The following is a 15214-nucleotide window of genomic DNA, read 5'->3' on the forward strand; positions in this document are numbered from 1 at the left end:
AAGCAAAATCAGAGTATAAAGAATCAATCTGGCAGCAACTACTAACAGCTAGCAAAAAATCCAACAGCAGCGATTTCTGGGGGATTATAAATATTTTAACAACGGGCCCAATACTTCAGCAACAGGCAGGAATCGGTGCAGAAACCTGGTCAGACTATGTAAAGACCTTGTTCAATCAACCTAGGAGGGATCTAGAACAACAACCCCAGGGGCAACATCATGACCAAAAGGAGGCTCAAGCCGGACCGAGTCATGCAACACCAACAGACAATTTAGCCCATTTAAACTCCTCTTTCGAAGAGCAAACTCCTCTGACAAACGAGAAAGAATTAAAAATTCTCATAAAGAAATTAAAGTCCGAGGGAGCGGGTGGGCCAAACGGCATTCCAAACGCAATCTTCAAGAACAACCCAGAGCTGCGGTCTGAAATCCTAACACCAGTTTTTAACGAGATCTTCGTATATTCTAACATACCAGCTTCCTGGAGGGGGACCGTCATCCACCCCATATACAAAAAGGGAGATCATGGTAAGCCAGGGAACTATAGATCAATCGCCTTGATTGACGTGGAAGCCAAACTATACGCCTCGTGCCTATTGAACCGTCTGAAATGTTGGATGGAGGAACAAAACATCATCCCCAATTTCCAAACAGGATTCAGGCAAGGCATGGGCACTCAATCGAACCTTGTAACCCTAGCTCTCTTGCCGGAACAGGCGCAAATAAGGAAATTCCGCCTCTTAGCCTGTTTCGTGGACATTAAATCAGCATTTGACAGAGTGAGCAGAAATCATTTATGGAGCAAACTAAAAAGATGGGGCATACCAAATGCACTCCTCACCGCTATCGTAACCTTGCACACTGACACCTGGACAAGAGTCAAGCTGGGAATCGGGTCGAGCACCACCGGAAGAATTCCTATACAAAGTGGTCTGAAGCAAGGCTGTGTCTTGGCCCCAAGCCTTTTCAATCTGTATTTATCGGACATTGCCCGACACTTTGAAAACCCAGATTGCCACCCCCTGAAACTGGCCAACAAGCCAGTCGCAATCCTCCAATATGCAGACGACATAGTCTTGCTAAGCCAAACCCCAGTGGGACTACAAAAATCAATAAACAACTTGGCATCCTACCTGGACTCGGAACAGCTAGAGATAAAAGACAAAACAAAAATTGTTCGTCTGGTTGACAGTAGGAAATTAAAGTTCAAATGGAGGGTTAAGGGGCCCATGTGGAAGAAAAAAGTTCATACAAATATCTGGGCATAATAATCGGGTAGGGCACTAGTCACAAAAAACACAAAATGTCCCTTAAAGCAAAGACGCAGTCTCTGATCTACGCTTATAGATCCTTGCGCAGAAAATTGGACTGCCCAAACCATTCGCATTTGCTAAAAGTTATGGCTGCCCAAATCCAACCAAGTTTGTCCTACGGCCTTGTCCCCTGGTGCGGCAAAAATTCGCATTTCCAGAACGAATTGCAGTCAAAAATCTACAAAGCAGTTTTTGATTTGCCAAAGTGCCTCACCCGCCCAGGTAAGACTGGAATTTGGGCTTCAGGATCTAACATACAGGGCCATGAGCAACTTTATTAAATTCTGCCACACCCTCCGGTTAACCGAAGAGGACACTCTAAATAGACTTTGCTGGGACGAAGTAAGGTCACAGAACGAGCAAGAAACTCCAAATTCTTGGGGGAGTTACCTGAGTACATCTTTGGCCACTTTGGAACTTCAAACAGCATGGGACAACAAGATGGTTTGAGCGTCCTTTATCAAAACTGTGAATGCCGCAAGCAAAAAGAAATCTTTATTGGAAGATAAATTGGCGCTCACAAAGAGACGGCATGGATGGACAGTCATGAATTCATATAGGTCTTCAAAGCCACAAGCCTACTTATCTGCCCATTTTAGTTCCTATTTAAAGACGTGCTTCTTAAAGTTCAGGATGGGGGTGCATGTCTCCAAGGATCTATCCCCCTCTTGGGTGACAGGTTTTAACTCAGAGCGTTGGCGCTTATGCGGATTCCAAAAGGAAACCTTGGCCCACTTGCTGTGCGCCTGTCCGGCCATGTTAACCCAAAGGAGACAGTACTTAAAGACGATTTTTATCAACCTGAACATTCGCTCTAGCATACAAGCAGTGATAAGCTGGTTGGAAGGCTCCTCAAGCATCTTGTCTTGCTGAGGAGTCAAGTTTATGAAATCAGTCAATAACTGCCTATTGCAAGCGGACGATCTCTAATCATAATTGCATGTAACATATCTCCATACTTTTAATTGATTGGCACATTATTTTAACTTTCTTTGTTGTAACTTGATCTAAACATAGTTTAGAATGATTTTATAATAATAGAATTGTATATACTTGAAACGTATGGGAGATATAGCACAGATGTCATATGATCGTTGCACAATGACACTTCCAGATGCGTGAGTAGATGAAACTCATTTATTATTTTATGTAGGGGGGGGCATTGTGATGATTTTAATTAATCAAGCAATAAATATTAAACTTGAAACTTATGAAAATGTCACACAAAAGCAATCTGAACCCTTGACAGCTATGTAATAATCGTAGTGCAAAATATCAGAAATTACACACAATTACGTCAGCTAAAACAAAGTTTCAATCTGGGCCAAAATGAAATACACATACAACACCGAGAACTCAGTAGGTTATCAAGTAAAAGCACATGGAGCATGTGTTGCCCGAATGACATACATGCTCGTTGCCACGTGATGCCAAACGTGACAATGACAAGCCTATCATGTTTGCATAAAATACGGCACCGGACGTCAATATACTTGTTGTGTGATTGTGAGGCTTTATAAATAAAGTGTGAAAAATAAATAAAAGAAAGTAGTTTTAGTCTTTCTTCCATATCTTAGACCGAGTGAAGTTACTTTCTGATACCACAAGATCCGCCATGCCCTGTAAGTCGTTTGCTCGACCCGCCCTCTCGGGTGACAGCCTGGTTTTCGATTGGTCGGCGGGTCACCATTGCTCTAGGTTGGCGCGAAGGTGCACTGAACGACGCGCGGGAGCGGGCTGTGGACAATAGAGCACCGGAGAGGGATAGAGTGCCGCCACCCGGGAGACACCTGACATCCGGGCACACAGGTCCGTGTTTTCCGTAGGACATCCAGCTTTCGGGCACCGGGGAGGCTCGGTACTTCCACATCCGGACACGAGTGTCGCAGTAGCAGGTACACCCGGCGCGGACTTCCCGCCGGTACCCGAGGCAGCAGCGCGCCCGCCCGAGGCCGCCCGCACAGACCGAAGCTGGAGGAAGGCAGTCCCGCCCCCCGCAGACCGAGGCACGGCGGGGGCGGCATGGCGGATAAGGAAGGTATGGGTTAGGCCAAGGTAGTTGAAGAAGCGCTCTGGGTGCTGAGGCTGGCTGGTTGGGGTCGCTTGATTTAATCTGAGGAGAGTGGAGATCGTGGGGTGGTCTGTGGCGGGGAAGCTAGGGTTGGTGTGACGGGAGAGGTACTGGGGGGAGCTTTAAGAGAAGTTAATTGGTATCTTTCCACATTAAGGATGGGCTCTATGCTAATAACGTGGGATCATTTGGCGAGTTAGGGCTGACGCGTCGTGGGAGGGAGGTGTTTAGTTGGAGTATAGGCAAAAATAAGTTAAGTCGGCTGATAGGCATGTGTTTGAAGACCCTTTCTTACGTTGGGAAGCTGTACTTATTCATACTGTGTAGGTTGTTTGTTTATTACCCTTTTTGTGGCTGCCTATGTTCCCAATCAGACTGTTGTTACTCATTCGTGTATTAGATTTCGGCTTCTACGAACAGGAACGCTAATATAGAGCTAGTTACTGTTTTGTAGCTAATGTAGTTTGCTCAGAAACCTTGGGGTCAGAAAGGGCACTCATTAAATATTCATATCTTTCATGGTGTGCCAAGCCAGTGAAGCCCTCCCCTTCCCAGGAGTTGACTCCTTTTTTTATCCCTCCTTAAGTATATGCTATAGGTGTTCCCATATGTCCACATCGCAGGACGCGGCATCTCTGGCGGGACGATCCCCGCCAGAGATTCTGTGTCCTGTGATTCTGCAACCGGCACAACTCGAGCCGTGATCTGGACGGTCTAATTGACTCAAAAGCGGGATAATCTGAAATACACGCTATCATTGGTCCTAATCGATCCACTTCTCTCGACCTGTACTACCTCCCTGCCTAAGGATCTGTCTTGCATGAAAGGCAATTGTTTATAATTCCAAGACAAACATGATTTATATATTTGTCCAGAAGATGAGGCCATTTATCTTGTTTTTCGGCATCGAAACGTCGTCGACAAAATAGGATCATATGTACTGAATATGCTTGTGAATACTATCTACAATGGTCACTCAAACTACAATCCAGTCTGTTCACTGATTATAAGTATACAGACCGATTTGCTCGTTCTTGCCTATACTTGTTGTTTTGTCTTGTTCACTGTGGGTCACGGGCTGTGCCCCCTTGACATTACTTTCTGATTGTGTGCATCGCCAAATAAATTCCTGTCCGGCTGGACAAAGGACATAAATACTATTCCAGTTTGTGTCTATTCTTACCCTGATCATCCACTAGGGTCCACTGTTTTTTGTAATAGGCTTTACTCGGGGTTCTCACGGTTTAGCCGTCCTTGCCCCTCTAATATTCCCATCGAAATTATACATGAGTTGGTCAGGACAATGGAGAGATTGTGATAATCTTTGACCTTTCAAGTGGCCCACACATTTCCTTTTTCAGCGTATATGCGCTGCCCCATTATGAGAAGATTTTAGGTATTTTTTGGAAGAGACCCTGACGCAGCTCCCTGAGAGACCTTGGGTGCTGGGGGTGACCTCAATTGGGTGGATGACCTTCCCCAAGACAAATCCACCACTTCAGACAAACCAACGACCAGAGCAACTCGATGGGCTATTTTCCTAGAAAACATGCCCTTGACTGACGCATGGTGTCTTCATCATCCAGGCACACAGGGCTACATATAGTACTCAGGGGCTCTAAATGTATTCTCTTGTCTTGACTATTTTGTACTCGCACCTCACTGATAGCAGAGGTGAATATGCTGGCCAGGGGGTCTCTGACCACTATCCGGTTGTACTAATTATGTGGCTTGGCACATGAGGTGCCAATGCAGGTTGGCACCTGCGTACATGGTTGCTTAAAGACCATTTTGGAGCAAAATACAACACTATACTATACTTAGTAAGGGTTCAGTTTCCTCACCGGGGACACTGTGGGAAGCCTTTATAGCTACGCTGAGAGAACTCCTCCTCAGTTACAAACTGGGATAAAACAACAAGACTGTAGAGCGGTCACAGAATGGGAAGCCAAGCTGTAAAGGCTCTGTGGATGCACCAGACGCGGCTGCCCTGAGAAACATAACGCACATCCAATCACTTATGCACTGGAGACACTTTGGCGAATCCAGATTAGCATGGCTCACGATGCAGAGCTCCATCTGCCAATGGGGAATTAGACTGGAAAAATTCTATACCTTCTCTGCGACTGCCTAGCGTTCCCTGGTTAGCAGCCTAATGGAAGATGCGAGCAATCTCATTACTGATGAACCCCTGATAGCTGCAGCATTTGCTGATTTATTATTTCAAACTGTACTCCCCAAAGTCATGGCCCTTCCTCCAGATATATACCATCCTTTGCGGCGGACTTACTGACCCATCAACTCTTCTCCAAGGAGAGGAATTCTTTAGAAGAGGCAATCGCCCTTGAGGAACTGGGAAATGCCAAATATCTGGACCCAAATGGGTTTCTGGTGGAGTTTGTTAAAGTGCTCTGTGTGCAGCTGGGTCCAGCGATGATAGATATGTTCCTTGAGGTGCTCAGAACATGTTAGCTTCTGCCCCACCTACGCATGGCCAGCTGTGCGTCCTCTCCTTTATCAATTCTATAAAGATCTCGACTTTTGCTCTAGGCTTCTGCTTTCACTGATGGGGAGATCAGCAATTAAAAAATGGTTGGACTTCTCTCACCTATTATACCAGCTGAAAAACTACCCATATCTGGTTCCCAAGATGTTCTTAGAGTTTCAACACGGCACTAACGCGCTTCCTCTGGAATTGTACTCACTTGATGCTACAAGTTGCCCTTTGATGGCTGCCTGGCCACACCAGATATTCTTTCATACTGTAGAGTGGCTCATCTGGTGGTGCTGAATGAATTGTGGTTTGGTGGCAGAGTTCCCCCGACCTATGCCTCAGAGATGGGCCATACAGGACGCCCAAATTGCCCACTACCTGTACGGGACCCCTACCCCATTTATACACCCTTCCCGCAGCAAAAATAGTGGTTTTCCAAGTCTGCAGAGATCCGTTAAGTGACCTCGTTTGGCACAAGTACCTCAACGGGACAACCCTGTTGTGGAATGGGTGTTGACTGCCATCGGTGACAAGTTTAGAGAGATTCAGAGAGTGGTGCCTCATTGGTATTTCCCCTCTAGGAGACATCATGACAGCAACAAATATTAGCCTCCAGGTGGCGTTCGATCTCCGGAAACACCAATTTTTCTGGTATCTACAACCAAGGCACACACTCTTGCCTTATACTTCTAATCAAGAGTAGCTTCTGGAACACAGCCCTGTGGAGGTATAGGTGTTGCTTACTACCAGCATCCAACATAATCTTTAATTTATGTAAAAGTCACTGGTAATACAGACGTCAAATTCCTTTCCTGACTTGAAAAATACCTGCGTGAGTGACCTCCAACATGTTGATGATGAACGCCAGGAAGCCCTATGCTGTCCTTGAGACGCAACTATTGCATCACAGTTTCATTTATACAGTTTAAATATCTAGATAGAGCCTACCTTGCACACTACAGACTCTGGCAGGTAGGGGTGATTGCCTTGCCACTATGCATAGCTCCACTGGACTGCAGTTTTCTTCCTCGGCCTTACACAGTTGAGAATCTATTCTGAGGAAGTGTTTTCTTCCTAAATAAGTCCACTTCAGCAAAAATATTCCTCACAGTGACAATTCCTGGATTTTGTGTCCTATCAATTGTATTTACCTTATATGTTTCATATTCCTCGATCTTGGCAATTGTAAAGGCTTCCTTTAATGTGGGATTGCCTGTATCATAGTCATTCTTGTAGCATTGAAAGATCACCTGATCCTTTGCCCGCTATGGGACCAAATTGACACGTTATTGCAGTTTAGTGTTCCCACAAACTTATCAATATTTTCCCCTCGTCTTTGGGGTGAGGAGTAGAACTTGTGCCTAGTCATTGCAACGTTGTGATTTTGTGAACTGTGCTTCTAATCTCATTTTAATTTCATTATACACATCAGGTATAGCTACTACTTGCCTATCCACAACTACTGGCATGTACTTGAAGATGTGGTCATCTACACCTAAAATGCTAAGTATTGAGGCCTACTTCCAGGCAAATGAGAAACTGATAACATCAAGTGCTTCTAAATAATTTTCTAACATCTCAATCCAATCTAGCCTCCCAACCACTGGGGTGCCAGCTTGAGGTAGAAAGCTTGGTGGCACTAAAGATAGCCTACACAGTACCAATGCTGTTGTAATGGGATTTATAGTATTGGTGGTGTTGATGAAACAAAAACAACTGAACGAAATTAGGTACTTCTACCACCTTATCTGGATATCAGACTCGCTTCTACACCCACTCCTCAAGTACTCCCCGCCCCAACCTACTGTGCCACACTCCCAATCTCCTCAGTTTGTTCCACTGGCCTGCGTGTTAGGAGTAGCAAGTCCGGTCGCCCAAAACCCTCTCATGTTTCGGAGGAAGCTCTCTGCCACAGAGATTGGCCACTCAAGGGTCATACATCTATCGAGGCATGCCTTTCACTCACTCAATGGGACGACCTCCGACTTCCATGAACTGGCTCTCTCTCTTTTGGCCACCACCAGCCCCATCTACAAGAGAGGCCGGTTTTATCTGTTGCCCTCGATGTTGACGGAGATTGGCAGCACGTGATTCTGGGGGTATGAGCCAATGGCCAACCAAGGATCCTACCCAAGCATGTTAAAACGTCCCCAGAGAAAGAAGCAAGTGCTGGACAACTCCAGAGTGCGTTTAAAAAGACCCCAGGGTGTGTACAAGACCTAACATGCTGTTCATAATCCGAGGAATTGTTGTGGGACTCTTGTCACTGTACACATCATTCCTAAAGACCTATTTGAAATTACTTGGTATAATGTTAAATTGAATACCAAGGGCATTAACGCCAGAAGATGCCAAGGCAGCAGCATTGACATGATAGATATGGTCCAATATCAAGTTCATGGATTGAGTCAGAATCGGGAATGTCTACGTGGCAAGTCTTGCCCGACTATCCTGAACATGGTGCATCAATATAACTTTAATATTATCATTAATCTGAGAGTGCCTGACCATGTCATGGTTATCTGTGGCACAAGTGAGAAGGAGATTGTCTGAAGCCCAGATGTGTGTGAGTTGGGAGCAGGTAAAGGATACAAGCTTAAATTCTTAAGACGCTGCTCTTGTTAGACGTAAGACAAGGAGTATCCCTTTTGATCAGGAAGATGGTGAAAACAGTGTTCTCTTAGGGTGATAGAACCGGTTGAGGCACTATAGCGGTTGTCTGAGTGTAATCCCAAAGAAGGCAAATGGTAACATGAGGTTTTTTGTAAACTTATGTTGTGTAACCCATAATATTGTGATGGATTGTTTACTTCTTCCAAACATCAATGAAGATGCACTATTTCTCAAGGATGACAAGTAATTATTGTAGGAAGCTGCCTCTCTATATGATATACCAAAATAAGGTATAGGTTGAAAATTGTCCATAAGTTCCCATGTAAGTGGACAGGGGGCTTGCTGTAGTACTCCCAAGGGGTGCTTCTCGGGTGGGTTAGTGTGGTTGAGCAGCTTCAGGCTTATCAGAGAGGAGTGTTAGACATAGGCAGATACACACAGTAGGCAATAAATGATGCACTTGACTCAATGAGGAGATCCTCACTGATTTACAAAACTATTCATGGCAAGACTTCAGCCCACAGGGGCAATAGATTTGTGTTATTTTAATAAATTGGAAGTGCGACACCCATGTGGGATGAAACTACATGCACCATAATACTTTGCAAAATGTGCTCATGAGGCCAATAAAAGGAAGTTGTTTAATTAAATTGAAATAGAGGTTTGAAGCTGTATCTTGCACTTTACAAATGGCAGCCTGAGAACAAGGATGGGAAGCATGCAAAACTTTTGTATTGAAATGTGTGTGTGTGTGTGTGTGTGTGTGTGTATATATATATATATATATATATATATATATATATATATATATATATATATATATATATATATATATATATATATTAATATTACCTACTGGCGGTCGCCAGTAGGTATATATAGTTAGGATTTTTTCTCTATGGGTTTTTTGAAAATTCTATGTCTAATAACTTTGGCGTTTGTGGACGGAATCGGCTGAAATTTTCAGGAAAATGGCACATTTTGTTTCTGAGCAGCCCTTGAAAATTTGGGGGGGGGTTCGTCCAGTGGGGGCCGAGAAAAAAGGGGGTCCCAAAACGTGTTTTTAACATTGAGTTTTCCATAGGGCGGTTGGCCTCACTTTTAGCCCGAACGGCTGAATGGATTTGCACGAAACTTGGCAAAATTGTAGGGACTGGTAGCCCGATGTGCCTTTTGTAGGTCTCAATATATGTGCTCCAGTGGATTTTGAGAAATTAACGTTTAAAAAAAGATATATATCTGTAACAGCGGACCGGTTAGCGCTCTGGTTCGCGGACTTTTCGCGCAACGGAGCTTTGTGAAGCGAAGCTGATTGGTTCTCCGGCGTCTGTCAACATTCCAAACAGTCCGTAGCGGCCGCCATCTTGTCTCTCGGTAGGATCGAGAGACAAGAGGAGGTCAAAACAAAGGGGGAAATAACTATAAGGGGGCATAGTAGATCCTCGCTGACCCCCTAGGTTTGATGTGGAGGTTTTAAAAGGGCCCCGCGGGGCAAAAAAAAAACAAAATAATAATAATCGAACGGCTGAATGGATTTGCAGGAAACTTGGCAAAATATTAGGGACTGGTAGCCCGATGTGCCTTTGCTAGGTCTCAATATATGTGCTCCAGTGGATTTTGAGAAATTAACGTTGAAAAAAAGATATATATCTGTAACAGCGCTCCGCTTCGCGTACTTTTCGCGTTACGGAGCTTTGCGAAGCTGATTGGTTCTCCGGCGTCTGTCAACATTCCAAACAGTCCGTAGCGGCCGCCATCTTGTCCCTCGGTAGGATTGAGAGACAAGAGGAGGCCAAAGCGAAGGGGGAAATGACCATAAGGGGGCATAGTAGATCCTTCCTGACCTCTTAGGTTTGATGTACCATTTTGCCAAGTTTGGTGTAATTCCGTTCAGCCATTCAGGCTGTAGACGTATGTAAATGTCCTATGGAAAATTGCATGGGGAAAACACATTTGAAAGTGTTGAAATTTAGAACCAATTAAAATGTTACTTTGGTTTTGTATTTGTGTGTGATGAAAGTTAATTGGTTATGTATATATGTCAAATGAGAGGAAACCACAGCCATTTTGTGATACTACTGTCTGAGGTACATTTGTGAGGAATTTTTGGTGGTGAATTTCTGGTGTTTGATTTACACAGTACTAACACTTCTGCTACTTTTAAAAAGGTGAGTTGTTAATTTGTAAGGGGAACTATGTTGTACACTTGAAGATAATTTGAAAAATGTTTTCTGTTATTTATTTGCAGTCCTTCTGTTATACTAAATACTTGATGAAGTTAGTTTTATATTATGTATTACTAAAAACGATAAATGAAAGTGATTATTTTTTTCTGCAATTTACAGCAAGCAATTTCAAAATAAAATGGCTCACAATGAAGAGACCGTGGCAATTTCTTTTGAATTGTCCACTACATTGATTGAAATTGAGAGCACCAATAATGAAATATTGTCACAAGGAGGACATGACTTGTATGATTCCATTAGATTGATTGAAATGGACAGCACCAAGAATGAAATATTGTCACAAGGAGATGACTTGAATGATTCCACTACATTGATTGAAATTGAGAGCACCAATAATGAAATATTGTCACAAGGAGGAGATGGCTTGTATGATTCCATTAGATTGATTGAAATGGACAGCACCAATAATGAAATATTGTCACAAGGAGGAGATGACTTGAATGATTCCACTACATTGATTGAAATTGAGAGCACCAATAATGAAATATTGTCACGAGGAGATGACTTGAATGATTCCACTACATTGATTGAAATGGACAGCACCAATAATGAAATATTGTCAGAAGGAGGAGATGACTTGAATGATTTTTTTGATCAATCTCTTGATGGCGAATTTATCGAGTGTTTGGAGACCATAGAGTTACAAGAATCATCATTGCAGACTTTTAATGAGGAGATTCCAGATGAGATGATTGAAGAGGAAATTACTGATGAGGACATGTTACTAGTTGTTTCAAATTTAGAAAATTCTGAAGAATAAATTTATATTTAGAAATCAAAAATTGTTTGAGACATTATTTATTTTTATTTTTAATTTATGAGGTTGTAGCGAAGTGATTGTAGTATAAAATGAGACTTATAGTATAGAGTGCAACATTTTTATGTTACATGGTAAGTTTACTCATATTTACTTCCCTTCTGCCACTATATTATCTCCAATGTGTATTTGACATGTCTTCTTCATCTCCGGCCTCCTTTCTCTCACTGTGTGTCTCCGATGCATCTTATCGCTGGTATTTTGTGTAATTACAGAAGAGAGTAAAATAAAATAGTTCGGAACGTGAAAAGGGGGCAAAGTAGAGTACTCCTCACCCCCTAGGCCTTTTTAGGCGGTCCCAAAAGGATCAGTTTCTGCTTTCCTGAGAGATTATGGTATGAGTTCCATATACCACAATAACTTGCATTACAACATGCAAGATATCTATCTCCTATTACCAACTTTTGGAGATATTCGCGCTAAGCGCGAATATCTCCAAAAAGTGACACCTGCCCTGAGCAGTTCTTAGCCATGTTATCCAATGGGAGGTGGATAACATGGCTAAGAGTATTAGCTCGGTAATGCATGAATATCGCTGAGTTTTTAGCGATATTCATGCATTGCGGCCGTTTATTATCGCATTTGCGATAAACCTTGATAATAGTAAGGTTTATCTTCGATAATTTCGGACGATGCTTAGTGGTAAAAAATTGGTTGGTAAGCATCGTTAGCGATAAATATCGCTTAACTTTGGTAATATGCCCCAACGTCTGTTAACGTTCGATTCGAAGGAAATGAGGAAGTGTTGAAAAACATTGTCTGCGCCATCTTGCCTTTTTTGAAATGCCACACTTTTGTCGTGCACGGCAGCCATTTTAGATGTCTTGACCAGACCCACTCTCTGCACGCTGTCGATTCGTAGCATGGCTCCTCACCCTCGTAAGCATCTCCCCCAGGCACTGGTCACCACCGCTCTCTGTCTTATGCATGGGCAATAAACCTTCCCCCATCTGCGCTGCTCTTCCCTGAGAATCACACTCTGTGCCCGCCCGACACCTCCCTTTCGCCCTATTCACTACCGCACCCTCTGACACTCCTCTTCCTCTGTGTCCGAATGTCCAGGCCGGTCCTAGGCTATCAGCTAGCCCTGCAGATGTAGTTTATGGCCCCAGCTGTAAAGAATCACCCCTCTTCAAAGGAGTTATAGTAGATCAAGGCCCACACCCGATGTGATCCGTCACAGCACACGCGTTCCTACTATCTGAAAACCATCCTGTATTGTGATTGGGGAGGGGACCGAGCCTGAAGCGGAAGATTCCAGGAATGACTCTTTGTACATCAAAGTTTTTACAATTATGTGTCACATTAAAAATATATAGCACTCCAACAAAGTAGTAGGAATATAAAACTTTAATAACATATAAATATATACAACAAAACAAAAACAGTAAAAACATTTAAACAACGAAGAGACCGTGGCAATTTCTTTTTAATTATCCAATAGATTTATTGAAATTGACAGCACCAATAATGAAATATTCTTGTCAGTAGCGGTCTGTTGTGCGAATAGTTCCAAGGCAGCAGAACGCGCTGAAATCTAGATGGCACGAAAGTGATGTCTAGTAAGTTGCCGCCCAGCAAAAAACGGCGTGGGGCGCCGCGGGGGTGAGTGAGTCCAGTAGGCACCACAGCTATTCTTACCGGCATTGCAGAATTACTGCTGGGGACAATGCCTGTGCTGTAGCAGGGTCACAGCAGAAACAAAAAGGATTCTGTTGAAGATGTTGTTGGTTTCAATTTGAAAACAGTTCTGGTGTCAACTGCTATGCTAATGTAGTGGTTAATGTTTTGTTTTCTCTAGAAAATGTAAAAGAGGGGGAGGCAGTCCAAAGTTCCGTTAAAAGGGCAAAGGAAAGGATCGGTGGTTTGAACTATCAGTCAAAAAGGGGAGGGGGTGCAATAATTTTTCCTACCGGGTCACACTGTGCTTTCACCGGAAGTGAGGTCTGCAGGATTGTAGTAATTCAAAGTGAGGCTGGCGCCAGCATGGGAGCGCCGACGTCCCGCGGATACAGTTTCGTCACTCCACGGGCGATCATGGCAGTCATTCCCCATCGGGGGTCGGAGACTCCCGCGGCTCCTCTAGAATCTTCAAGGTCGTGGAGGACTACGGTGGTGGAGTCAACCAGTGACCGGGCCATTTCTTTATGTTGGGCCCGCTCTTGCCAGGTCGACAGCCATTTTGAGAGTTCGGCAGCTACCGGCGATCGCGGGGTCACATGAGCGGACGGGCTCCACCCTGCCGGGCGAGACGTTGCAGCATGGCCACAGTGGAAGAACCGTTATCTAGGTCGTTCCGAAACTGTGCAGCACTGTAGTTGTTAGGATGCCACCGCCTGGAGCGCTGAGGGTGCAGCTGGGAAGCCTCCACCTGGGGAGGCGGGAGAGGCCTGTTCGCACCGTCTCTCCCTCCCAGTGCACCCCACGGCGTCTCGCTTGAGATTTGTTATGGCCGGACCAGGCGATGAGGACGAGGGGGGGGTCGGAGGCATGTGCAAGACATCCCCCTCCAGTGTTGTCGCAGCCATTATAAAAGAAAGAAGTGTCCCGTCCGTCTTCGGGCCGGGCTTCCGGTGGATGTCGGCCGGACGCCCCTGGCTCTGGCCCCATGAACGGGTTTCTTGGTTTATCGGCTGCAGCCGGATCCCGTCGGCCTCGGCCCCCCGACCGTTGGTGGTCGGACCGGAAGAGCATGTGGCGGGACTACCTGCAACTCTCAAGGGCCACCGCGGCCGGACTGGGAGAGAGAGGGGAGGGTCGAGGAGACATTCCCCCCCCCTGCAACTGTTCAGCGTTGTAAAGGCAATCCCCTGGCCGGGTCCCGCTGGTCTCGGCCTCTCCTCCGGCTACACCCTACGTTAGGATCTCCTGGCCGAGGCGTGGCAGCAGGACCTGCCTTATATGGGCTGCTCCCGGCTGGGCGTAGCCGGAACCCTGCCCCACCTTGGAAGTTTCCAGAGTGGGGGTGGATGTTCTACTGACTTGCATTTTCCCTAGTCTATCGATTTTTTTTTTTGGCGTGGCAGGCGGTGGGACAGCGAGGGGTGATTTGGTTTCTCTTACTGTTTTTCTGGTCTCTCACCACTGGCATATTTTAACGTTTTCTTGTTTCTAGGACATTAATAGGTTTTATCATTACGTTATGTTATCGTTTCTTTGTTCGTTGTTTAATAAAAGTTCATGTTCATCAGTGGCCTACTGATTTTCGTTTTCCTATTTTTTTCTTTCCAGGTTGTTTCATGGTAAAGTTTCTGTTAACAGGATACAGTGATCACTTCGTTATTATTGCATATGTCCTTTTCACTAGGGGTGCTCTCTGGTCGGGCCAGATGACGTATCTCTAGTAAATGGTCCGGGTGAAAAAGGTGCATCAATCAGTGGGGAGTAGATAGGCATGACAGATTACAACGGGGGAGAACGGTCCGCATTACGTACCCTTTCACTACTTGCAAAGATTTTCCTACGTTTATTTGCAAACAGGGAATACCTCCAAAAAGAACTAATTCCCAAACAGTCAATGTTCGGACAATCAATCAATCAATGAGGAATGAAATAGGTACGACGTGTTAAAGGCTTGCGTTACCTACCCTTCACTATCTGCAAAGGGAGATAGAATATTCCTATTCTTCCTCGTTTGCAGGTAGAGAAGATCGTTAAGAG

At 44.6% G+C, this 15214-nt stretch overlaps 1 protein-coding gene across 2 annotated transcripts in view; it reads left to right on the top strand.

Moving 5' to 3' along the window:
- Window positions 1–15214, top strand: part of RBBP4 (RB binding protein 4, chromatin remodeling factor) — a 218478-nt gene that overhangs the window by 110720 nt on the left and 92544 nt on the right. Inside the window, exon 1 of one of the 2 annotated variants that reach the window (XM_078680736.1) lies at window positions 2950–3351. The exons of the other annotated variant lie outside the window; for it this stretch is intronic. Within the exon in view, the coding sequence (XP_078536862.1) occupies window positions 3336–3351 (16 nt within the window). The 5' untranslated portion in view covers window positions 2950–3335. Of the gene's footprint in view, window positions 1–2949; window positions 3352–15214 lie in introns of those variants that run through there. 2 annotated transcript variants of the gene reach the window in all.

Source organism: Lissotriton helveticus, chromosome 3_1, assembly GCF_964261635.1.
Source record: "Lissotriton helveticus chromosome 3_1, aLisHel1.1, whole genome shotgun sequence".
Classification (NCBI taxonomy): domain Eukaryota; kingdom Metazoa; phylum Chordata; class Amphibia; order Caudata; family Salamandridae; genus Lissotriton; species Lissotriton helveticus.